The 24,187-nt window shown below is 50.7% G+C and overlaps 1 protein-coding gene across 1 annotated transcript; it reads left to right on the top strand.

The window, feature by feature from the left end:
• The first annotated feature begins 167 nt into the window (after positions 1 to 167).
• GTPBP1 (GTP binding protein 1) lies at positions 168 to 23,792 on the top strand. The gene is made up of 12 exons (XM_069489622.1): positions 168 to 1,495; positions 4,248 to 4,359; positions 10,173 to 10,353; positions 10,929 to 11,277; positions 13,909 to 14,032; positions 14,847 to 14,961; positions 16,493 to 16,637; positions 16,745 to 16,927; positions 17,666 to 17,801; positions 18,358 to 18,536; positions 19,963 to 20,163; positions 21,129 to 23,792. Exons 1-12 carry the CDS (start codon positions 1,304 to 1,306, stop codon positions 21,219 to 21,221), a joined length of 2,010 nt encoding a protein of 669 aa, XP_069345723.1. The 5' UTR covers positions 168 to 1,303; the 3' UTR covers positions 21,222 to 23,792.
• The last annotated feature ends 395 nt before the right edge of the window (positions 23,793 to 24,187 follow it).

Raw genomic sequence — 24,187 nt, forward strand, 5'->3', positions numbered from 1 at the left:
TTAGAAGGGAAAAAAGAAAAAACCACATCAGAAGAATGTTATCAAGACCCTTGGAGGCGATAACTTCTTGTCCAAGATTTCCAGCTGTTCTTGTGCAAATGGGACTTGACAGTAGTTGACAACAGGAACGAGAAGACTGCCTCTTTCAGGCAGATCCCTGAAACTGAAAGTCATTTAAATCCTGCCTCTTGCTCACTAAATCCTGTGATCCAAACCCTAGTCGTGGCTACCTTGCCTTCTCAAATGGCTATTCTTTCTTGCTTGCTGCCTCGGACTGGTGGCCAAGGCCAACACTTTTAGACCTTGCTTAATCTCTAATTTCACCTAGCAGTGAAGGTCTATGCTTTTCAGACTTTTGAAACAGGAATTCAAGACACTAAAACTTGTGCTAATTAATGGTGGTTTGGGGTTGGGGCTTTCCACAGCTGATGACACTGGAAAAATCTACAGACCCTAGATCGAGGCTCAGCTGTTCACCACAAATGTAGTTGAGGTCTTTTGGCTTTTATTTTAGCTGCTTGTTTCTGGTTTTTGTTCGTATAATTGCTATCTCCGCAAAAGCAGTGAATGGAGAATTCTCCGTAAGGTCAGCATTTAATTATTGCCTCGTTCTGGCTGCTACGGTATTACAACTCTTGGAATAATACAGCATCGATCCTACTATTAAAGTTGCCTGGAGCATGCCAGCACGTCGGACATCAGTGTTCCAGTGACTGCCTCAGTCATTGAATCGAGTGGGAGGCTCATTTTGCAGTTTACTATCTTTCGTGAGCGGCGGCCAAGGCGCGGGACCCATCCGATGACTACATTGGGTCCTACCCCCGTCCGTCATTGGAAGACTCTCGGCACCGAGGGTTTTGCAGTACGATTTGGAAGCTGAGCACCGCCTCTGAAAACCAGAGTTGACAGGGCGGTGAGGTGAAACTGTGCATTTTGCTCCTCATTGGGTAGCTGCTCTGTCAGTCATGCTCTGCACCAGTTGGTGTGAAGGCTCCGGGCGGGTAGCGTGGACACGGTACTGCCCGCCTCCAAGCTGGGATCAAGGCGAGTGACGTCTCAGACATTTGTTGTTGGGGTTTGGGCCTCATTAATTATTCATTAGGTGCTTGAGAGGGCTGCACCGATTGGTGGCTGAGAGGCCTGGCCGATTGTTTCTTAGTTGGAGATACGTTTCGCCCCGTGCGGGGCTGGAGAAACTGCGCATAAATTATTCCGATACGGGAGGGGCGGAGCCACGCATAGATTAGTCAAATGAGCCAGGGAGGGAGGGAAGCCGGCTGCGAATTAGCCTAAGTTATTAAAGATGGCGGCGGAGCGGAGTCGCTCCCCAATGGACTCGCCGGTTCCGGCCTCAATGTTCGCCCCCGAGCCCAGCTCCCCGGGGGCGGCCAGGGCCGCGGCGGCCGCCGCCCGACTCCACGGCGGCTTCGACTCGGACTGCAGCGAGGACAGCGAGGCGCTCAACGGCGAGCCGGAGCTGGACCTCACCAGCAAGGTAGGCCCTGGCGGCGGCGGCGGCGGCGGCGGGCGCTGAGGGGAGCGGGCGGCTGGTCGAGCCGTCTCCGGGGTAACGGCGGGGCCCGCGGCGGGCCGGTCCGCGAGGGAGGGCGGGGCGGGGGCACCGGGCCGAGCCCGCCCACCCACCGGTCTCTAGGACTCGCCCGGGCTCGCTGCGCGAGGGGCCGCCCCCAGAGTCCTCCGCTGCCGCCTGGTTCCCCCGCGGCGCCAACCCGGCCTCCCGCCTCCGGGCTCCCGCGGAGATCACAACCCCTCGGCTCCGCCACGTGGACCTCGGGCGCCCGACGCCGGCAGCGCTCCGCGTGCCCCCTCCTCCCGCGCGTGCCCCCTCCCCCTTCCTCGGGTCTCCACTTGTGAGGAGACCCAAGACCAAGAGTGGTCCTGCCCCTGGACCGCGCGGGACAGCTGAGGGTCGAAGTGGCTTGGGCAGCGGGCGGGATGCTCGGGAAGACAGGTAGTCGGAGGGGAGGGCAGGGGTGGTGGCAGCCGCGCCTCTTAGACTCGGGGAAGGAAACAAAGTAGTCGCTCAGTTGGGGAGAAGCATATCTGAGGAATATCTACTTTGCGAGTCCACCCAAAACAAAAAGGAAAGATGGGAGGACCCATAATCTTGCCATTCTGGGAGTGGAACCTAATCTTGTATGTGTGTAATAATGAAGGACACTTTAAATCGTGTCTTCTGAGCTGTCGACAAGGTAGGCAGGAATGAAGGGCTCACCGTCTGCTTGGCATTGTGGGGAATGAAAAAGTAAGTATAAGATGTTACTGGTGTTTTGAAGGTGCTTAACATTGCTTGAGGAAAGAATGCCACCTTGGCAGTCAGAGAGGGCTGGGTACCCTTTCCTGCCCTGCCATTGAAAGGCTGTGTGACCTTGGGAAAGTTTCTTAACCTCTCAGTTCTCCAGCGACCTCATTTTAAGAAAGTACAGAGGCAATGTCAAAATTAGAAATGTATATTAAGACACCTAGTATAGTACTTGATACACACTACAGACTCAGTGAATGCTCGAAGTGAACTGGATAGTCGATAATTCCCTGTGCAGGTTAAATAAAAGCAGATGTAAGATAGAACACGGATACCACCGTCTACCTGTTGCAGGATGGTTATGGTAGAGATTTTATCCAGCTTTGAAAATGTTTGTGACTTTTCATAGTTTATGGTGGGAAATTGCATGAAACTTGGTCTTAAACTGGAGAGAACTTTCCCTGCAACCTTAAGCAAACTATTTTCAACTGCTCATTTTCCCTCTTGCCTCAGCTGAGCACCTAGAAGCCAGCCAGGTCCTGCTTGTCACAGTGGTCCTGTCTGGTGCCTCTAATGCCATAATGAGGGTGACCAAGCTCAGAGAGAGGGCCGGCTGGCCAGGGAAAATGTGAGAGGCAATGTGACACGATGTCAAAGACATCAGCAGCATCCAGGTTACAATTACAAGTGCTGATGAGTCAACTCAGTAGGTGATAAGATTATGCACCTAACTCAAAAGCAGATGAGCTGGATGTCAGTACATGGGCAAGGTGCTGAAGAAACACAGTAGGAAATTACAGGGCAGAGTTGCAGAGAGGCCAGTACCTTCATTTCCTGACAAGCTTATTTAATGTTCCTGGATTGGGAAGTGTTACTTCATCACATAGCTGGAGAAGTCCTCACAATTTTGAAATTGAGAAGCAATGTGTATATAAATATTGATGCTGGTGAAAAGAAGAACTGATGATGTCGAGGGAGAGAAGGAATGGGTTGAATAGAGTGATTCCTGAGGAAAAGATCAGAAGCTAGAAGTTTATTCACTTACTACAATTATATGTGAGGACCTAAGGTTCCGAGAGTTTCCAAAGGGAGAAACAGTTAGTGAACAGTGGTGGCTAGTTTCATCCAAGGAGGTTTTTCTAGGAATGATTGGATGAAGAAAACTTTGTAGTTACTGCTTATTGAGGTGTGGACTGGGTGCTTTACATGTTATTATATTTGGTCTTTACAGTGGCCTTAGGATGCAGGTAGTAGTATGTCCATTTTGCACATTGAAAAACTGAGACTCAGAGAGGTTAAGTTCTTTGTCCAAGGTCATACAGGAGTGGTTAGAGAATGGGGTCTGACATGCCTATTGATAAATGGCGTTCCCAAATAAGTGGTTGATACTTTAATGTTATTGGCAGAGATCTGCAAAGTGATGGTGCTAATTACTCACAGTAGTAGTAATGGTGTTTTGTTGATGAAGATGAGTTATGCAGGCAATTTTCATTCCCAAATAATGAAGATAGCTAAGGCAAGATGGAACAGATTTCTTTTGTTACTCTGGGAGCCACTGGCCTGTGGGTGGAGGACATGGTGCCATATGAGATATCTGTCCTCTGAGCTTCCAGATGCCAACTGCAGGTAGACTTTGGTATGTAGGTGTAAAGCAGTGCACTTCAGTTTCTACCCACAATGTCAGTTTCTCAGTTGTTTTGGGTCCTGCCCCTCCTGTTAAGCAGCAGGAGGCAGTTGCTCACACCCTCTTTCTTGTGGGTTGTGGCTCAGAAATATGTACTTTAGAATATCATATAGCTTATATCAGGCTTTAGGCTCAAAGACTATTTAAGGAGAGGCAGAGAGAGCATGAGGGGGCTGCATGGCTATTTTAGACTAGGGTGCTATGGGGTTCAGTCAGGGTCTTTGGTCAGGCTATTGATCAGCGTTGGCTGTGGTGCTATTCTAGTAAGTGTGGTCCTAAGGCTGTTGGTTTCTTTTCTAGCTGGTTCTAGTGAGCCCTACATCAGAGCAGTATGACAGCCTACTTCGGCAGATGTGGGAGAGGATGGACGAGGGATGCGGAGAGACCATATATGTCATTGGGCAGGGATCAGGTGAGCATAGTTTTCCTTTCACTTTATTTTAAAAAATTATTTAGAGTATATTTTCCCTTTTTCAACTTTTTACTCATGTATCTCAGTTGCAGTGATTCTTTAATATCTGTAGAACTGTTTGGTGGACATCAAAGTACCAAGTGAATATCAATTCCCACCTTAGTGATTATAATATGCTTGATTTAAAGGTTCACTTTCCAAGCAGTTTTATAGATGCTTCCTTTCTACATTTGCATAAAAGGAAATAATGCACAAAACAAGGGAACTTCTTATCCAAGGTAATAGAGCAAGTCAGTTAGGTCTAGAATTAAGCCTGCCCTGGGCAGCTCCAGGTCTTCCCTTCCAAACCCTGTTTACAGATCCCATTGCTACTTATTTCCTGCTTAACAGAGGACCTCCATGATTCTTCTCAATGTCAGCAAGGAAAAGATGCCCAGGATTCCTCTCTTTAGTCAGGCTCCTTGCCGCAGTCCATACTGACCATTTAATCTAGCTCACTGTAATAACAGAGATCCTCTTCTGTCCCCATTGGATCCTGGCAGACACGTAGGCTTGTAACCATTCTGGAAGGGACTGGTTATTGTTCTCCAACCTCTTTATTTATTATAATGGAGCCTCTGTTTTAGAGGAAGGCAACCCCCAGACAGAATCCCAGATAATATCATGGGCTTTTTTGCCCTATTTGCTCCTTATACCCTCAATATAAGGCCTACTGACCCCTATCTTCATTGTGCCATTATCTTTGCTGAAACGATAGCTGAGATTGTTAATGATTATGAATCCAGCCCATACTAGCACTTGTCTCTGTCATCTTTGTAGGAAGCCCAGGTGGGCCTGGATGTATCATTAAAGGAACAGTTTTCTTTGCTGAATATAGGCTTTGTAAAGCCAGGTAATAATTCTTTTGTAGTATGAGTTGAAGTTGAGGAAGTCTCAAAATCATTTTTTAACTATTTGACACATATCTATTAAGTATCTTCTTAAGGCTTGATACTGTTGCAAAGCTCTTTTGGATACTTGAAATCTGGCTCCTGCCCCACGGAGGAAAGAGATACACATATACTCAATCACCTCAGTAGAAAACAATATTTAGAAATGCTACACGAGTGATACAAGGAAGAAGGGTTTGATCTCTTTCCTTACATGTCTATCCTTAAATTATGGGCCTTAAATGTCTTTCACATCTATCCTTTTCCTCCCATCCTTGCTGCCACCTCCCTAGTTGTAGGTCTTATCACCTACATGCCAAGAAGGTATGGTCAGAGAGATAGGCACACCAAGAGGTTGCATGTTAAGAAAGGGAGTTGATTAACATCGTCAAGTGCTATAGAGGCAGCAATAAGTGTCAGGTTCAGAAAAAGCCATTCCATTCTGGCAACTAGGAGATCATAGATAGTCTTTTGAAAGCTTTGATGTCTGTGCGTATCTGGCCTGCTGTAATAAGACGAACCACTCAAAGATCACTTAATATTTGTAGAATTTCAGACTACATATAGGTCAATTTTGACAATGTTGAAACTGTTCTTTGAAGACCAAGATTCTTAAGACTCTCCTTTTTCTCTTATCCTTTAATGTGGACTCAGTGAATTTTACCATGCCTTGGCAACTCACAACTAATTAACCCATGGCAGAGCATAAGAAGATGTCAGACATTCATTAACACATCTACACACCCAAGCATTATCCTTGCATCTACCAATTGGATGCTATTAGATTCATAATGACTCCTTCTTGCTGAAATTCCTTAGAGATAGAAAGAGATCATAACTAGTTAAACAAGTTGAACATCAAACAGAGGACTAACCTAGATGCAAGGCCCCCAAGGGTCAGTTTCATCACTGACTTCCTTGGTGCTTTACCTCTGTTTATCACGTCCTTCCTCTGTAAAATGATAATAATGACACCTTCCCCATCCTTCCTTAGGGAAATTTTATACAGATAAATGAGATATTAAAAAATTCTAAGCAATTCGAAGGAATGTGCTCTTTAAGTATACATTCTTAATTTAAGGTTAATATTTTAAAAGAAGGCCATATAGCCTAGACATTCAGGGTCTGCATCCTGGCAGCCCTGGATTTGCATACTGACTCTTTTCCTTGTCTTAAAATGGAGATGATAATAGTGTAATAGTGAAGATTAAGTGAGAATTCAAGAAAATTACTTGGCATATAGCAAGCATTACATAAACGTTAGCTAGTATTGGTAGTTGCAGTAATTAGTTTTTAAGGGTCTCAGATTGTAGTTGGTTTACTGTGAGATTTCTTTCAAAAGGAACCTATTCATTCCTCAGATACTAAGTCATAACTTTCTAAAAGACTGGGTACTATATTAAAAGTTCAGGGACCATAGGAAGAGTGTTACGTGTTCGTGGTGAAGTCAGGAAAGGCTTCAAAGAGGACTTGCTCCTTGAATTGACTCTAAAGGATGAATGGGAGTTTTCCAGGTAAATGAAGGCAGTAGTGAGTGGGCAGAGAGAATCACATGCACAAAGTCATGAGGCGTTGGAGTCTGAAGTATTTGGTGGACCAGAAGTAATCATGTAAGGCAGGAGTGGAGAGTGTGAGGTTGGGAGTGGCAGAAGAGGAGGCTGGACAGCGAGGGAGGGCCCAGATCCTGAGGGTTCTTGAATGCCATGCCAAAAAGGTTAGACTTTTGTCCTAAAAGTCTGAGGAGCCTTTGCAGCACCATATAGGACAGGTAAATGAGCTGGAAGGACAGCAATCTGATTAGGGTTGGGCATGGCTGAGTATGTGGCCTTTAGTAATTGGACCTTTGCAGCTTTTCTCCTCAGCCTTTGTCTTCACTCCTACAGAGTGAGGAATGAGATGCATGCTGGAGAAGGGTAATGTGACTGACCGAGAGCGCTGATGGACAAGGTGACATTGATGATGGCCTCTGTGTGGAGCAGGACCTGAGAGCACAGAAGCAGGGGAGGTTGGATAGAAGTGGGGAGTCGAGCAAGAATGGCAAATTTAGCCAGCCTTCTCGGGAGCACTTCCAACAAGCCCTTCTCCAACCCAGAAGCCTTTCAGAGCTCAGTTGGCCATGCATTTAGAAACTCCTCCACCCACCACTCCCTCTTTGTTCAGTTGTTTTACATTTTACAAACATTTGAGGACTTGATATAGAAAAGACACCCCTCATGGGGTATCAAGGAATTGTTGAGATGTGGTCTCCGCCCTCAAGATTCCTATGTATGGGTGAGAAGGAGGACATGTATCCAAAACACTCTTGCACAAGACAGTACGTGGCAAATGATGTAAAGGAGACTCATACATTTGTGGGGCCTCTGAGCAGAATGAGTAGGATTTTGCCAACAGGAGGTGTGCTGGAGAGCTTTCTAGGGTAGGAAATTCGTGAGCAAAGGTGTAGAGCTCGGACTGTGCAGGGAACCCCGGTGGGTGGTAGGGGGGAATGTGTGTGACTGGGCCACTTGCACTGGGACAGAACTTGCAAGAGGAGAACAAGGAGGGGTTGTGGAATAAATGAGGGAGGCCACTGAGCGGTTGGGGCTGGGGAGGAACACTGCTGGGTCTGAGAAGCCATTTAGAGGCTTTGACTCAGAAGTAACATCATCAGATATGTGTTTCACTTAGGACCTTAAGTGTCGGGGGTCCGTGCAGGGTGGTTGGGGGGAATAGAGACCAGATTTGCTAAGACCCGTTGAGAGACTACTGTGGTGATTCAGGTAGAGTAAGAGCCTGAATCAGGCTGGTGGCTTTGGATTGGCAAACAGGGTAGACAGCAGAGAAAGAAGGGCAAGATAGAATGCTTGAATCAGTAGGACTGGACTGATGAGACTGGTGAGTAGAAGGATGGTATTGTCATTGTCAGAAATAGGGACGGTGAGAGGAGGAACTGGTCAGGCAGTAGGAGGAACCCTTGCTAGAGGAGAAGGCTCTAGGTTTGGAATGCAAAGACCTTTGCTCACACGGCCCCTCTGCTCCCTTCCCAGCTCTGATCCCTCTCTGGGTTCTGTTTACCCTGCTGTAAATAGAACAGTGATACCTACCTCATAAGGTTACAGTGAGGACTAAAATGCTTTATTAACATTTTAGGTTTTGTGTTGTTGTTTAAAGGGGGACGTGGTGGTTGAGTTTGGATTTTGGACTTCTAGGAGTTATCTAAGCAATTGGAAATTCGGTCTGGTGCTCTGGGAATAGGGTGATGCTAGAAATTATTAAAGCCATAGAGCAAGATGGCCAAGAGGAAAATTTAGAGGAAAGAAAAGAGGGCCACTGGCAGACTACTGAACAAGACTGGCATTCAGGGACAGGAGACGGGGGACAGAGGGTGGGAGGCATCAGGAGCCAGTCAGGTGGTGGGTGAGCAGGGTGGGAGGGAAGGGAGGGAAGTCCCAGGGAAGGAAAGGTGGCAGGGTAGTCAGCAGTGTCAAATGCTGTCGGGGTCAAACAAAGAGCATAGAGTGGTTAGAAGGCCACTGGTAACATGTGAAAACTGCAGTTTCTCCTAGAGTGGTCAGATTCTCAGGGAATAGGTGGCAGAGAAATAACATGTCAGTTGCTTTTGAAATGTTTGATGGTGAAAGGAGGTACAGAGGAGATGGTAGCTCTGCAGAAACACAGGGGCAAGGCAGGGGTGATTTTCCTTTCCTTAGTTTGGGAGCGTGAGCTTATTTGGAGGAGGAAGAAGAGGAGATAAGAATACTTGGTGCTGCAAGGTCTTTGGAGGTGGTGAAAAAGAAGGTCACCTAGGTTAGCCTAGGGAAGGAGCAAGGCACTCTTGGAGACAGGACAGCTGGGGGAACAGCTGAGGGAGTGAATGGGGGAGTTAAATCTGACAACTTAGAAAGCACCTCATGGGGTTGTCATATAGTAAGCGCTCAATAACTGATTGGTTGGTCCTTCCTTCCATCTGCCTACCTTCCTCATCCTGAACTCAAACTAATTTTTCCAGCTGTTTGCTGGACATTTCACCTAACCACCTTAGTTAAAAATCTCTCTCTATAATGCTTAAAGCCTTCCCCATTTTTCTCCATCTTCCTGTCCTCATTATCTCTTGCCTAGATTATTAGAATTACTTCCAACTGGGCTCTCCTTCTCTGGTCTCTCGCTTGCCAGTGTACACTCTCTACTGCTGTCCAGGAGACCTTCCTAACCCGTGGCAGTGTGATCGTGTTCCTCCCCTCCCTACCCCTCCAGGCTTCTCATTGCCTGGTACAAAAGGTGTCTTGCTGCTGTCTGTGTCTGCTGTCCGTCTGCCATAGCCGCATCCACCTCTCGTGTGGTCTCCCCCGACTCCACATCACCCATCCTGTTCCCCAACACGCTGAGCTGCTTCCTGGTCTTTGAAGGCGCCACAATCTGCCATGCTCCATGCTTTGCTCTCTGGCTAGGATGTCCTTCCCCCTTCCTCTGCAGGCCCCTTTCTCACACCTGGAGACCCCGCTTGGCATCAGCCCCAGGCAGAGCTGCCCCCCTCCAGCTTCCCTAGGCAGTGCTTTGTGTTCTTTTTGCGCGTGCATTTCTATAGTGCGGCACTTGAGCTGTATTGCAATTAATTTCCTATCTCTCTTGCTGGGCTGTGAGCTCGCTAGGGGCACCTGTAGTCCCGGTACCCAGCATGAGGTTTGGCATAGAACCTAGGAGAGCCTCAGTGATTGTTGGTGAATGACAACAATGAAGCCTGTGGCACTGTCACGTTTTAACTCTGTGTGTACCCAAGTTTTCTCTCAGGTAGAGAACATCGTGTTCCTCTCCAGTTCCTGGCAGGGCCTTTGTTAGGAGGGGTTGACTGGCTGGCTTGTTGGTCAGGACCACCTCTCCTGCTGATGTCTGGGCTCTTGTCACCAGATGGGACTGAGTATGGGCTGAGTGAAGCTGACATGGAGGCCTCCTATGCCACAGTGAAGAGCATGGCGGAACAGATAGAGGCCGATGTCATCCTCCTGCGGGAACGTCAAGAAGCTGGGGGCCGGGTGCGTGATTACCTGGTCCGGAAACGAGTCGGAGACAATGACTTCCTGGAGGTCAGGTGAGGAGGCTTCAGATCAGTTCAGGGGTCCCCATTCTTCACAGAGAAGGGTGATTGAGCCTGTGACACTTGGAGTGTCAGTGCCACCCCTCCCCCCGCTTTCCCTTCCTGAGGAGTGGAAAGAATGTCCAGGGCCATGATAGCTCTATTTGCTATTTCTGCACTTCCCCATCCCTAAGTATTTCCCTTTGGGAGGAGCAGGAGAGGGGCCAGCCATACATTCTGTGGGCAACATTTACTTTCCCATCAGCCTGTGAGGCTGGAAACTAGGGTAATGGAGGAGGCCTTTTGTGCCTGTTGTAGCTTTGGGGCACTTCCTGGCAGTGTGGGAACAGTAGTGGGAATTAAGGGAGATAGCCATTGTGGAAGCCCAGTTCCTCCTGAGTAACTCTTTCTACTCCCTGGATACAGCTGCAGGGACATTCCCAATGTGCTCATCCGTGGGTAGGAAGAGCAGTGAGCCAGAGGGGCCCCGGGGTGAGCCTGGACTGCTGGATCCACTTACTGGGGTTCTGAGTTGTCTCTTCGCTCATCCACTAACTCTCACACGGATATATGGGTTCATGTGCACACAGGGTAGCAGTAGTGGGCAACGTGGATGCTGGCAAAAGCACTCTTCTGGGGGTCCTGACACATGGGGAGCTGGACAACGGCCGAGGCTTTGCCCGCCAGAAACTCTTCCGCCACAAACATGAGATTGAATCTGGGCGCACTAGCAGCGTGGGCAATGACATTCTGGGCTTTGACAGTGAAGGCAATGTGGTGAACAAGCCCGACAGCCACGGTGGCAGCCTGGAGTGGACAAAGATTTGTGAGAAGTCCACTAAGGTTATTACCTTCATTGACTTGGCTGGCCATGAGAAGTACCTGAAGACCACTGTCTTTGGCATGACTGGCCATTTGCCTGATTTCTGCATGCTCATGGTGAGTGGACGGCGCTCCTGGGGAGGGGAGGCTTCAGCAGGGCTGCTGGGGGGAGGGTGGTTATGTGCAATTTTTTGGAACTGTTCTGAGACTGAGGCCTGTTGGTTTGGGGCTTTGACACTGTGTAAGGGTGGCATGTTTTGCAGAGGTGCCCAGTCCCCTAAGCTTGCAGTCTCCTCTAGGTGTGAACCTTGATCCCCCCCCACACCCCCCCTATATTACACTAGGAAGTGATCCCCTTGGTAAAAACCAGGTGCCATTGCAGACCTCTCTTATGTTTTGGAGAGGCCTAGAGGAGGGTTTCTCCTGGGGCTTACGTACTACCTTCAGGAATGCTTCTCTAGGGGCTTGGGCTACTCTGAGGAGGTGGCACCAGTGGTACCCTCAGAGAGAGGGGCTTGGGGAAGAAGAGGAGGAGAGCGCTACAGGAGGCTTGGGCAGCAGTCAAGAGGGCCTGAGAGGTGGCCTCTTCCAGAGCCTGGGAGGAGGACCAGCCAGTGCACAGCCCCTGTCAGGAGTCTCCTGGTGTATGGAACTGTGCTAGGCCTGACGATACAGCAGTGAAGAAGGCTGCCGCTGTGTGGGGGGATCCTGAGGAGCTTATAGTCTAGTGGGATGACATTTTTAAGCAGTTCATCAAGTAGATTTACTGGAGGGAAGAGAGCAGGGGGCTCTGTGTTGGATCATGTTGCTAAGCTTGCCTTTGTGTCCCTGGACAGAGTATGAGAGTGGTGAGTTCCACAACCTGTGCGCAGCCTCTGTGGCTTTCATGGAGGGTGGAAGGAGGAGGAAAGAAGGGAAAGGGAGAGAGTAAAAGTGCATGTGTGCAGCTGAGCAAGTTTTCCCTTGGCAAGTCCTTCCTAAAGCCCTTCCACATTTCCCTATTCCTTCAGCTGCCTGGATTAATAAGTGTAGTAAACATAAGCATCTGTTCATAGCAAACTTGATCAAGTTACCCTACAAACACAGGTTCTGAAGCAAATTCTCCCCAAAGTAGAGAGTGGTAAAGAGAGGCAGAACATACGGTATGAATATTCTTGTCGGCTCCTGAACTACAGCGAGCAAGACCAATTAATGGAAGTGTTTTCACCCTAGACGGAATGTTATGTACACATTATCTGAGTTTTAGGCTGTGATCCAAATACTTGAATTTCTATATAAAACAAAGAAATATTTCATTATTTTTTCATGACAATTGATTTCCAGGACAGAATATTTAACATTTTTAGACAGCAGGGAGAGAGCACTCTCTTATCCAGGTTGGGAAGACCAATAGCAAGTCTGGGTTGGATTGGAAAGGTGGTTGAAGGGAATGGGAAGAACCAGGAGGAAGATTGTGGAGATGTCCTCGTGTGGGAAAAGGGAATACGGGCACAGGCCAGCTGTGTCAGTGGGGTGGTGACTCACCCGTGAGCTGTGATGATCAAGTGAGCATCTCAGTGGAGACACTCTGGAATGGATAAAGCACTAACAGAAACACGTCATGGCAATTTTCCTTTATAATTTTATTTTGTTTCGATAAGTAATACATTCATATGGTACGAAAATAAAAAGGTGCCAAAGGATTTATAGTGAAAAGTCTCCCTTCTGCCTCTGTCCAGTTTCTTCCTGGAGGTGACTGGTATTTCCAGTTTTTTTGTGTACCTGCCAGAGATGTTTTGTACTCATACCACCAAATGTGTATATTGTCTCTCCCTCTAATTTCAGACATTCAGAAAAGTTAATAATATAATGAATACCACGAACCCACCACTTAGATTCAACCCCATTAACATTTTGCCGTAATTATATGTATATGTGATGGGTACATATGTGCATATATGTTTAGTTTGGGGTTTTTTTGCCTGCATCATTTGAAAGTAGATTGTAGACATTGTGACTCTTTTGCCCCCACATATTTCAGCATACAGCTCCTGAGAGTAAAGACTGCCTCCTCCTGTTATTGCAACCTAGAAAATGCACAATAGTTCCCTAATGGCCTCCAATATCTAGTCTGTATTTCTATTATCTCAGATATTCCCCAAATGTCTTACAGCTGCTTTTTTCAAGCCATGCTCCAATCACCACTCGCCTCTTTTTATGGTAGCATAACCTACACACCTTGCTTTTTTTCCTGTTAAAGATATATCTTGGCGATTAGTCCATATCAGTAAATAAGAGTTTGTTCTTTCTTTTGTGTGACATATTTTGTACATGTGCCCTAATTTATTTAACCAGTCTTTATGATAATATTTAAAAACACTTGTTGTTACTGGAAGGAATAGTAACAGTAATAACAGCTGTCATTGCTCCAACACCTAGGTCATGCTGGTTGTGTGCTGGACCTTTCATGTACGTTATGACGTTTAAACCTCAAGTAACCCTCTGAAGTGGGTACTGTTATTGCCCCATTTTGCACATGGGGAGACTGAGGGCCAGGGATGAATCAGTTGTTTTCCCAGACTGTCTGGGTTTGTCATTTTTATTGTTTACAAGTTTCCTCTGGTTTTTATAGCCTGTATCATTGAGTCAGGGGCCAAAGTGATCTGTGCCCAGCCCAGCTTTCATCCACAGCCTTCTTTGAGTCCCTGTGTCACCCAGCAGCAATCTCTGTCTCCCTTGTCCTGACAGTTCCTTTCTGTGTTGGGGTAGGTGGGCAGCAATGCTGGCATCGTGGGGATGACCAAGGAGCACTTGGGCTTGGCACTGGCACTCAATGTACCTGTCTTTGTGGTAGTCACCAAGATTGACATGTGTCCTGCCAACATCCTGCAAGGTAAGTGAAGCTTCCAGCTAGCAGTAGCCACTCTGATTGGGGCTGTCACCCACTGTACCTCCTTGGTAGTCTGCTGCCAAGGCTTCAGCCCAGAATCTTCTGCTTCTTCCTCCTCTGCTTAGCTCTTGGTCTGAGCACAGCCTGGAATTATCCTCTGTTCTTTGTTCCTTCTGGTTCCAAATGCAGGATCCTTGAGATCCCTAATCTGGCACCGCTTTTCAGATGACCCCAGGCAGAAGGAGTTGGGCTCTACCAGCTAAGCTGGATATATATGGAGACATTTGGGCAGAGGTCTGATTACCTTTTACCACCAAAGCTTCAACACAGGGTTGCATGACTAGGCCTTTGTGCCTTTCTCCCTCACTGCTGAGGATGGTAGAGAAGTGGAGAGGTGTCCTTTTGGAAGGCCTCATAATAAGGGTCTCTGCAGATTTCTAAATGTCCAAGAGCAGAGCCTTTTTGTCAGGTCAGATTTTTCCAAGAAGCAATGCATTCCGGGAAGAACATCATTTTTATTAGGAACTCCCCAAATCACTTGCTCATAGGACATGGGTCTTCTAGAGACTCTGGAGAAATCTGCCAGGTTTCAGACTCAGAACCTTAGAACACAGGCCCTGTGCTCTTTATTCTAGTATGTACCCACCCAAAGTTTTGATCCTCCTTTTTGCTTCTCCAGGTATTGTGGCATTTAACACTGGTCCATCTATCTGTCTGTCTCCTGCTTGCATCAGTAATGAGTGGACCCATCTTGCCCTGGAAGCCTGGCCAAAGAGAAGGCTGTGTCCCCTAATTCTGTTCCATTTCACCCTTTAAGAAACCCTGAAGCTGTTACAGCGCCTACTGAAGTCACCAGGCTGCCGGAAGATCCCTGTGCTGGTGCAGAGCAAGGACGATGTGATTGTTACAGCCTCCAACTTCAGCTCTGAGAGGTAATGGGTGGGGAGCACACACTTCTGGGCAGGCACCCTTGCTGGCAGAGCTGCAGCAAGTGATGGGCCCAGAGTGACTGTCAGTTTGGGCATGAGGTCTCATGAAAACACTACATCAGGACACCTCTTACTATCTAGAGATTGGGGGAAGCAGAAGGTTCTGGTCTTAGCACAGGCTGGCGTTGTTGCCCAGGTGCTCTATCACGTGACCCAGATTGTGAGATGCTGGGCTCCCTGAGGTTGGAATCTCAGCTAAGGCTTTGGTGTTCTTATCTGTAAAATGGAAATGATACTACTTTCCCTAGAGGGCTCTCATGAATGCTGAAAATGATGTATGTAAAGCACTTAGCACCGTGCCTCGCTGGTGTGTGATAAATACACAGCCTTTTTTTTTTTATAATTGTTATTAATTCTTTATACTCTTGCTCCTCAAAAGCTCTTTAATCACAAATCAGTTTTGGCATCTACTCATTAATGTATCCTTTCATTCCATAAATATTTATTTATCAGATGTTTGTTCTGCCAGGCTCTTCACCTAGACATTGAGGATGCAGAGTTAACTCTAGCACAGTCCTTGTCCTCAAGGTGATGAACTTTGTTAACTCTGCCTCTTGGCCCAGACCCTCCTTAGGAGCGATCTGCCTTCTAACTTGGTCTGCGGGGCGGGACCCAGAGCAGCCTGGCTTTGTCTCAGTGCCCACCCCCTCACGCCTCTGTCAGTACTGCCAGCTGGCCAGCAGAGGGGGCACAGTCCACACAGCCGGTTCTGTGCAGGCTCTATTCTAGGAGCTGTGGGGAATCCATAATTCCTGATCTTTAGGATTTAATTCACCCTGAATAGGCAAGATAGAGGCCATTTAAATGACTCTGATGGAAAATCAGGTGTAGTCTGTGTAACAGAGACACAAAAGCTCTCCAGGAACTCAGGGGACTTGAGAGTGTCCATGCAAGAAGGGTTTCATGGAAGAAGTGGGATTTGAGATGAGCTCTGAAGGATGAGAGGGGTCTGGCAGTTGGATAAAGAGGGGAGGAGTTCGAGAAGGAAGGTCTGAGTGAGCAAACTCAAGGGGCAGGAAAGTGCCAGGCTGTTAGGAGAAGGGAAGTTTCTCTGGGATGGCTGGAATGTGGGACTTACAGGAGAAAGGAATCTGCAGAGGTGGCCATCCTCACTGTGAAGGGTTGTGCATCTTGGGAAAAGGGATCGGTGGAAAGGTGAATAAGGATTTTAAGCAAGCATGTGTAGGAAGACATGCTTGCTGCTTCTTGAGGAAGAAGCAGTCTTGAGGTCCAAAGTAGGGCATTGGTAAAGTGACAGGAAGGGACAGGTTTCAGAGACAAAACTGAATAAGAGAAGAAGGCCTTGGAGCAGGGCTGGAAAGGAGTTTGCTAGGTGGAGGCAGGTGAGGGAGGGGTGGAGTCGTGAGCGGCAGCATCTGCTCCTGGAGCCCCGCTGCTGCTCCACCCTGTGTCAGGGCAGGATGCAGGCCACCTGAGCTCCTCTCTCCTTCCTTCCTCTGCCCCCTCCGTTTAGGATGTGCCCGATATTCCAGATCTCCAACGTTACAGGCGAGAACCTAGATCTGCTGAAGATGTTCCTCAACCTCCTCTCCCCCCGCACCAGCTACAGGGAGGAAGAGCCTGCTGAGTTTCAGATTGATGACACCTACTCTGTCCCTGTGAGTGGCTGTGAGGGGGTGGCTGGGTGGGCACTTCCTACAAGGGTATCAAGGGGCGGGTCTGTGGTGGGGATGGACTTACTAGGCCAGGGTCTTCTCCTTGGCAGGGCGTGGGGACGGTGGTGTCGGGGACAACACTGAGGGGCCTGATCAAGCTGAATGACACGCTGCTGCTGGGCCCAGATCCCCTGGGTAATTTCCTGTCCATTGCTGTCAAATCGATCCATCGCAAGCGCATGCCTGTCAAGGAGGTGCGGGGGGGCCAGACGGCATCTTTCGCGCTGAAGAAGGTGAGTGGTGATGATACCAAAAACTCCCCTCCGGCTCCATCATGCAAGGCTCTAGGCCAGATGCTTGACTCACCTTCTCCAGCTGATCTGCGAGGGAGGGATTACTGACTTCATTTTGACAGATGAGGCCCAGGGATTTGCTCAAGACACACAGCTTGTAAGTGCTAGAGCCAGGACATGAACCCAGGACTTCCTGCCTCCTAAGCTCTGTTCCTCCCTCTGGTGCCTGAGCAGGGTGCCCCGAGCTCAGTGGTGAGATCAGATAGGAGTGTCCCTGCTGTGCAGAGTATCCTGCACAGGGCCAGTGGGGTCTGCACCAGCTCCTCTTCCCATTCAGCCTTCTGTCTCCGGGGGCTTGGGGTTAGTGCTACCTCTGGGGTCACCTGCCTTCCTGCCAGCCAAATTAACCAGGAAAAGTGGGACTTTCTCTTTTCCCTCTAGTGGTTAGGTCATGCTTTTACCTATCCCTTCCCCCTGAATGCTTGCCTGCCTTTGTCTCCTCTCCCATCCTTTGAGGCCCAGCAGCTGAAATGCCAATTCTTGCACGAAACCTTTCCTGACCCCCAATCACAGTGTCTGGGCTTCCCACATAGCACTAAGTTTGCTTGTGCTGGCCACCTGGAAGGCCTGTGGTCCAATGGTCAGGGGCTAGGCTGAGTTGGGGTGGTCCCCAGGACCGGGGGGTGAAACCAGAAGGCATCATTGTCCCTGAGGGCTGGGGTTCCCTCTTTCTTTCAGATCAAGCGATCGTCCATCCGGAAGGGCATGGTGATGGTTTCCCCACGCTTGAATCCCCAAGCCTCCTGGGAGTTTGAGGCTGAGATTCTCGTCCTCCACCACCCCACCACGATTAGCCCGCGCTACCAGGCCATGGGTAGGAGGCCCCTGTGCTAGGTCCCCTAAGAAGGTGCTCTAGTGACCCAAGCCCCATAGTTGCAGCCCCAGCCAAGCAGCAAGTCTCTGTTGTGTTTAGTGATGCCATTCCCTCTGCTCCAACCAGGAGCCACAGCGTTTATTCAGTCCTGCAAACACTGCTGAAGAACCTCACGTGCATTCCTTCAGCCAGTGTCTGCTGAATGCTGCTGTGTGTGTTGCCAGGGGCTGGGGACAAAGATGAGGTAGATGGGCAGGGGCCCTGCCCCCAGGAGCTTAGTCCAGCAAGGAGGCACATGTGCAAACAGAGTGCCCTGTAAGCCCAGGAACTAGGACCCCTGTCTGCACTGGGCTGAGAGTGGGGCATGAGGGGGTGGGGTCTAACTGGAGGAAAAAGGGGGAGAGTGTGAGACATGATCAGAGCCAGGAGCAAGCCGTGGAAATGATCCCTGCCCTGCTGTAGCTCCAGTGTATCTCAGGCTTTCACTCGCTGCTGCCCCTTGTCCTGAGGCCACAGGGTGGCTCAAGTCTGTCCTGACCTCTGGCTCCCTTGGCAGTGCATTGTGGGAGCATCAGGCAGACGGCCACCATTCTGAGCATGGACAAGGACTGTCTGCGTACCGGGGACAAGGCCACTGTACACTTCCGCTTCATCAAGACTCCGGAGTACCTGCACATAGACCAGCGGCTGGTGTTCCGGGAAGGCCGCACCAAGGCTGTTGGCACCATCACTAAGGTATGGCCGGGGCAGACCTCCTCACCAGCCCCCAGGGAGCACCAGGGGCCAGTCCTGTTCTAGTGACCTTGAACACAACAGGCTTTTCTCGAGGAACCCTGAGGAATCTCCCTGGCTTCTAGGGACAGAGGCACAGTCACTGCTTTGGGAGAGCTGGACCAGCTCTGAGGTGTTGCCTCAGCGCCATCTTCTCTGCACCCCCGAGAGGTGCTGCTAGGCTTCCTGTTGTGGGCCTTGGTGGTGACCGTGGAGGAGAGAAGCTTCAGTTGGGGCATGGCCTTCCTCTGTAGGAAACTGGTGGCAGAGTGTCTGGGCCTAGCCAGGGTCAGGCTCTAAGGTACCAGCACAGGCTCCTATGGCCGGCTGGGGCTGCGCCTGAGGTCTCCCCTTAGAGCAGGGGTCTGGTTAGAGTGAATATTGGACAGCGCAAGGGGTTATGGGCCTGAGTTCCCCTGGGGCTTGAGCTGTTTGTATATCCTGGAACCTACCTTTGCCCTCTGCATACCTGGCCCATGGCCTTGTGTAGGGACATTTGATAGAGTGGTTTGACCCCTGCTTCCATATGGAGGAAGTGGCCTAGCCTGTCTAAGATGTTAGAATTAGCCTTAGTTGGCTTTTCCTCCAGAATGGCCTTCCTTGGGCCTACCCATGCATGGTGACCCTGGGGCTGCAGCGGGTGTGTATATGTTGGGGAGGTGGGGATCATGTCCTTGAAGGCCTGTTTGCCTCTGGGACTGGCTGAGAATTTGGCAGAGGTTGCAGCACACACTGTCGTATCCTTTACAGACTCACTGGGCCTCCTCCCTGCTTTGTTTGAGATTGAACTTAGGCCATAAGGGAAGATTTTGAGTCAGTTGCTCCTGACTGGTGGTAGATTTAAGATTTCTGATAGCCAAACTTTGAATGTTTCCAGCTGATGAGACATTCACTTGGTCTCTTTGGGAGGCCTGAAGTTAAAACTTGCCCTAGACTCTTGTCACAGGGGCAGCAGCAGGATCCTGGGGCTAGAGATGCGGGTGATGCTCTGAGGCGTGGTCAGCTGAGTAGGCAAGAGAGCCTTGAGTTTGACTCGCCAGGCCCTGGGCAGGCTGGACCCAGCTGAGCTGAGTGGCGAGTGGCAGAGAGGTTCACATATTTCTCTGCAAGGACAGCAGCTGCCGCAGAGAACAAGATGGAGCCTTTCTGGGGTGGGCAGAGGCTGGAAGTGAGTGGCAGCCCAGGGTCATGGCAGTCCTGAGCCACTGAGTGGGGATGAGAATACTTTTCTGTCCCCACTGCCTTCTGTCGTGGCCCTCCTGCCATCTGCCTCACCCTGGACCATCAAGACCAGGGAATGAGAAGTCCCTGAGAGAAGGGGCGGGGAAGACCTCTCCGTCCCCACTGCCCTGCAGCTCCAGCCTCGTCCTCACCCCCTTGGCTCCTGCAGCTCCTCCAGACCACCAACAACTCCCCGATGAACTCCAAGCCCCAGCAGATTAAAATGCAGTCGACGAAAAAGGGCCATCTGACCAAACGAGAAGAGGGGGGCCTGTCCAGTGGGCCGGCAGTAGGAGGACCCCCACCTGGAGATGAAGCGTCCTCTCTAGGGGCTATGCAGCCAGCTGCGTCCAGTAGTCTCCAGCCGCAGGTGAGCATGGACCCCTCGTGGCTTTAGGCAGGATGGCAGGGGCTGTGGCTGTTACTCTGCTTTGGTGGAGGGGACACGCAGGAGCACCTCAGGCATAGATAGAAGGTGTTTTCAACAACACCCGGCACATAAGTGCCATCCATACAAGAGCTACTTGCCTCTGTAAGTTGTAAGGCAGTGTTTGTCACAGCATGGGTGTGGCCTACCTAAAATGAACTTAACTGGGCCTGGCTAGCACTTGGGTTTGATGAAATGGAGTAGAATAAGGTCAGGATTTCCCTTTCATAGCAAGAGTAAATGTTTGTGTGGGTATGCCAGTGATGTATGCGTGCGCTGCATCCAACAGGTCTGAGAGATGTTGCCTTAGAGGGTCCTCTGGTGTCCCCTCCCTGACATGCCAACACGCACATGTCCTGAATGGGAGGTGGCCTTGGGCTGTGTCACTACAGCTCTTACTTGGCATCTCCTGCCGGCTCTCCCTGCTCCCCCACCCTGAGTTCTCCCCTGGCCTGATGAAGGCCTGGCGCCCCCTTCACCCCTCTCCCCAGGGTCTTTCTCCGCTTTCCCCTCTTTAGAGAAGGAGGCTCTGCCTGGGTCCGCCTGTCCGTTCTTGCCTCTTGCTGAGCCTTTCCCCAGCTTGTTCATTTCCTTTCCCTTTTCACTGTCGGCAGTGGTGAGTGCCAATCCATTCTCTGCTTTGTGCTTCTCTGAATGGCTCCCCTCCCACCATTGTCACATGTGTCCACCGCCGTGTGAGGAAGGCAGGGTGGGCACTGCCCCACTGTACAAGCAGAGAAGTGCTGCGTGCAAGGTCACCTCATATATTCCGGGTCAGGCAAGGGCTAGGACCATACTGCCTGCTGGCTCGTTTTCTGTCCTGCTCTCCCTGCTATCTGGCCCCTCTGCTGTCCTACCCTGCTCCCAATGGGCCAGTGCTTCTCAAGCTCCTTCTTTTTCTCTTTCAGCCTAAGTCCAGCAGCGGGGGCCGGCGACGAGGGGGCCAGCGCCACAAGGTGAAGTCCCAGGGGGCCTGTGTGACGCCTGCCAGTGGATGCTGAATCTTACCCAGCCCACCGCCACCACCCAAGGGGTCCTCACACTCTGGCCACTGCTCTACCAGAAGGACAGAGCAGCTCTGACTGCCACCCACTCTCCCCCAGGGCCACAGCCAGAGCCTCCACATTGCCCCAGCCCCATTTTCCAGGGGGTGTGTAATTTATGAGCTGAGGAAGATGGCCAGACTCCCAGAGGACTGACCATCTCCCACCCTCTTCCCTGCCTTCTTCCTCACTCACATGTTTTTTGTACATCTGGGCCCTTAGTTTTTATTCTGTTTATTATATGTCTCTGTCTCTCTCTATTCAGTGCGTGTGTGTGTGTGTGTGTGTGTGTGTGGCACAGGAGTGCCACCGCCAGGGCCCTGTCAGTCTCCTTTTCTCCTCCATGGCTGCCCAGCTGCCCGCCTGCCGTGTGTCTCTGTGAGAATCCTTAGGGCTGTGAGGGGATGTCAGGAGCTGAAGGAGCCCAGCTTTCCTGTCTCACTGCTCCTTTCGGCACTCAGAAGTCCCTTCCATGGAGCCAGACTAGGCAGAGGGGCTTCTGAGAGTCAGTGCTGCTGCCAGAGCAGGGAATCTCCCGTTAGGACTTGGGGATTTTAGCAGGGAGAAAGCGATGGCTTCCCCTTTTCTCTCTCTCCCTCTTTTTCCCTTTAAGCCCCCAAACAGGTAATGCCAAAAGCTCTCCTGTTGTGACCTGTAGATGTGTGGAGCGCAGTGGCAGCAGAATTGTAGGACTCTCCCTGCCCCAGACTCTGACCCTTGTCACTGACCCCAAGACATCTGGTGGGTTTTCCCCATGGAGACAATCCTGTGTTTGCCTGGGCTGGCTACTCCCGGCTGCCGATCTGCTCGGCTTGGAGCCTCCCTCCATGCCCAGGAGCCACCCTCTGTGGACTTCCGCTTTTCGTTGGGCCTCGGGCACCGGTCACTAAATTGAGGTCAGTGTCTGCTCAGTATCATGTCTTCTAGCACCTCCTGTTCCTGGGGTGGAGGGGTGTTCCTCTGAGCCAGGCCGGGACTGGAACCCCTCCTGTTAGGCCACATGGCCCTAACACAGCTGCTACAGGAACACAGCAGGAAAGGGCCTCAGCCCCAGGTTTGGAATCCCCGATTGGGGTGCAGGGTTAGGCAGGTACAGGGTAGGGAAAAGACTCCTCCAGGCTCAGCACAGAGCATTTAGCCTTCTGGAAGAGCTCCTACATGGGTGGCAGGTGGGGTTTTGCAGGCCACAGGTGGTGACATGGGCCCCAGCCAGCCTTGACTCAGCTCTGCACTGAAGCCCTTGGTGTAGGGTGGGCTGATGAGCGGGGGGTGTTCCTTCTCTAGCCGGGGCAGACACCCAGCGGGCTGGGTCCTTCCTCAGCCTCGCCTCCTTCCTGTCCCCAACCTTCTTTCCTCCTGCTTCCCGACTGCTGGTCCCATCTCCTCCCCTCCTTCCAACTGTTTCTAGTTACCACCGACCCATGGCCATGGACTGATCAGACCAGCATCAAAATAAAAGTTTGTTCCAAAGTGACAGTGTCGTGTTCCCTGCCCAGCCCCTCCAGGTGGAGGTGCTGCCATGGGAACGCTGTTGCTCTGCCTGCCCTCCAGCCCCTGGCAGCAGCTGGGAGCAGGGCAGGGCTGTGAGGAGCCCAGCTGCCTGGTCAGGCAGGTGTGGCTTCCACGTTAGGGCTCCTCCACCAGCTGTGTGACACAGGGCAAGTTACCAACTTTCTGTGAACCTCAGTTTCCTCATCTAAAGCAAGAAGCAAATGCCAACATCAGGGCTGTACAAATTCAGTGAGAGAACGTAGGTGAGGCCTTGGCACGCCCCGCCTGCGGGAGGTGCTCGCTCAGTGCGTGGCTCACCACGCTGTTAAGCACCCATGCCACCTCTGCACCCTGGGTGGGCTCAAAAGGGGAGACATGGCACTAATGTGTCTGCTGCAGCTAGGACTGCCAGGGGGTCTCACGCTTCATGTTCTTTGATATTCATAGCTACCATCTCTCAGGTAGATGTCATTATTTCTGTTTTTCTAGTCAAGGAAACTGAAGCTCAGAGAGAAATGTCACCAGCAGGTGTTAATCTTGCACCAGCCTTGCCCCCACAGCTTTTCCCAGTCAGCCGCTCCAGCTTGTCCTCTGGCCCTTACCCGTCCCTTGTCTAATGGCTGCTTCCCTCTTGCCCTTCGCTCCGGCTCTGGCTCTGGCTCCGTGTACAGGCGCTGCTGCCCGCTGGTGCCTTGGTGACAGGAGGCCTCCTGCGTGGAATGCCCCGGCACGGCAGCGGGTATGGAGTGAGTGTTTCCACAGGACTCAGCCATGGCGGAACCTCATTTTGTTTGAACTCTTTTGCCCCTGTAAGTGGCAGTGGTTGCTAAAACCATTCTTTGCATTCAGGAGCTCTGGCCACCACCCTGGCCTCTGCCCTCAGACACGCAGGAGGGTGGGTCTGGGTCTGTGTAGTCACCAAGTGCATACCAGGCCAGCAGGGGGCTGACTGCATCCAGTGTTGACAGGGACAACAAAGGTCCCTAGAGGTCTCAGCCCTCCCGACTATCCATTTGGAACAAAACACCAGCCCTTTTGTAGTTGAAGAATAAAAGTAATCCAATTATCTCGAATGGCAAGGCCTGACCCTTCTGTGTGTGCAGCAGGTGTTTGTGGCGTCTTCACCAGGAGTAAGGCCTGTGCTGGTGGGATGAGGACAGAGGTGGCCAGAGCCCCAGCTTCACGGTCAGGACCACTGTGCCAGCTTCTTGGCCACCCCAGCACAGAGATGAGGTAATGGGACTATGTCACGGCGCAGGGGCAGCACAGGTTTGATTGGGGTTGGGGGAAGTGCCATGGAGAAGCATGAGGGTTATACTGTGAGGGGGCGCTAGGATTTGCTTGTGGACGGAGGGCAGGTGCCCAGCTGAAGTGGGCACGAGCAGAGGCACTGGGCTCTGATGGCTTCCAGGGACTTGTTCATTGGTGCCTCT

This window comes from Eulemur rufifrons, chromosome 16 (assembly GCF_041146395.1).
Source record: "Eulemur rufifrons isolate Redbay chromosome 16, OSU_ERuf_1, whole genome shotgun sequence".
Taxonomy (NCBI): Eukaryota; Metazoa; Chordata; class Mammalia; order Primates; family Lemuridae; genus Eulemur; species Eulemur rufifrons.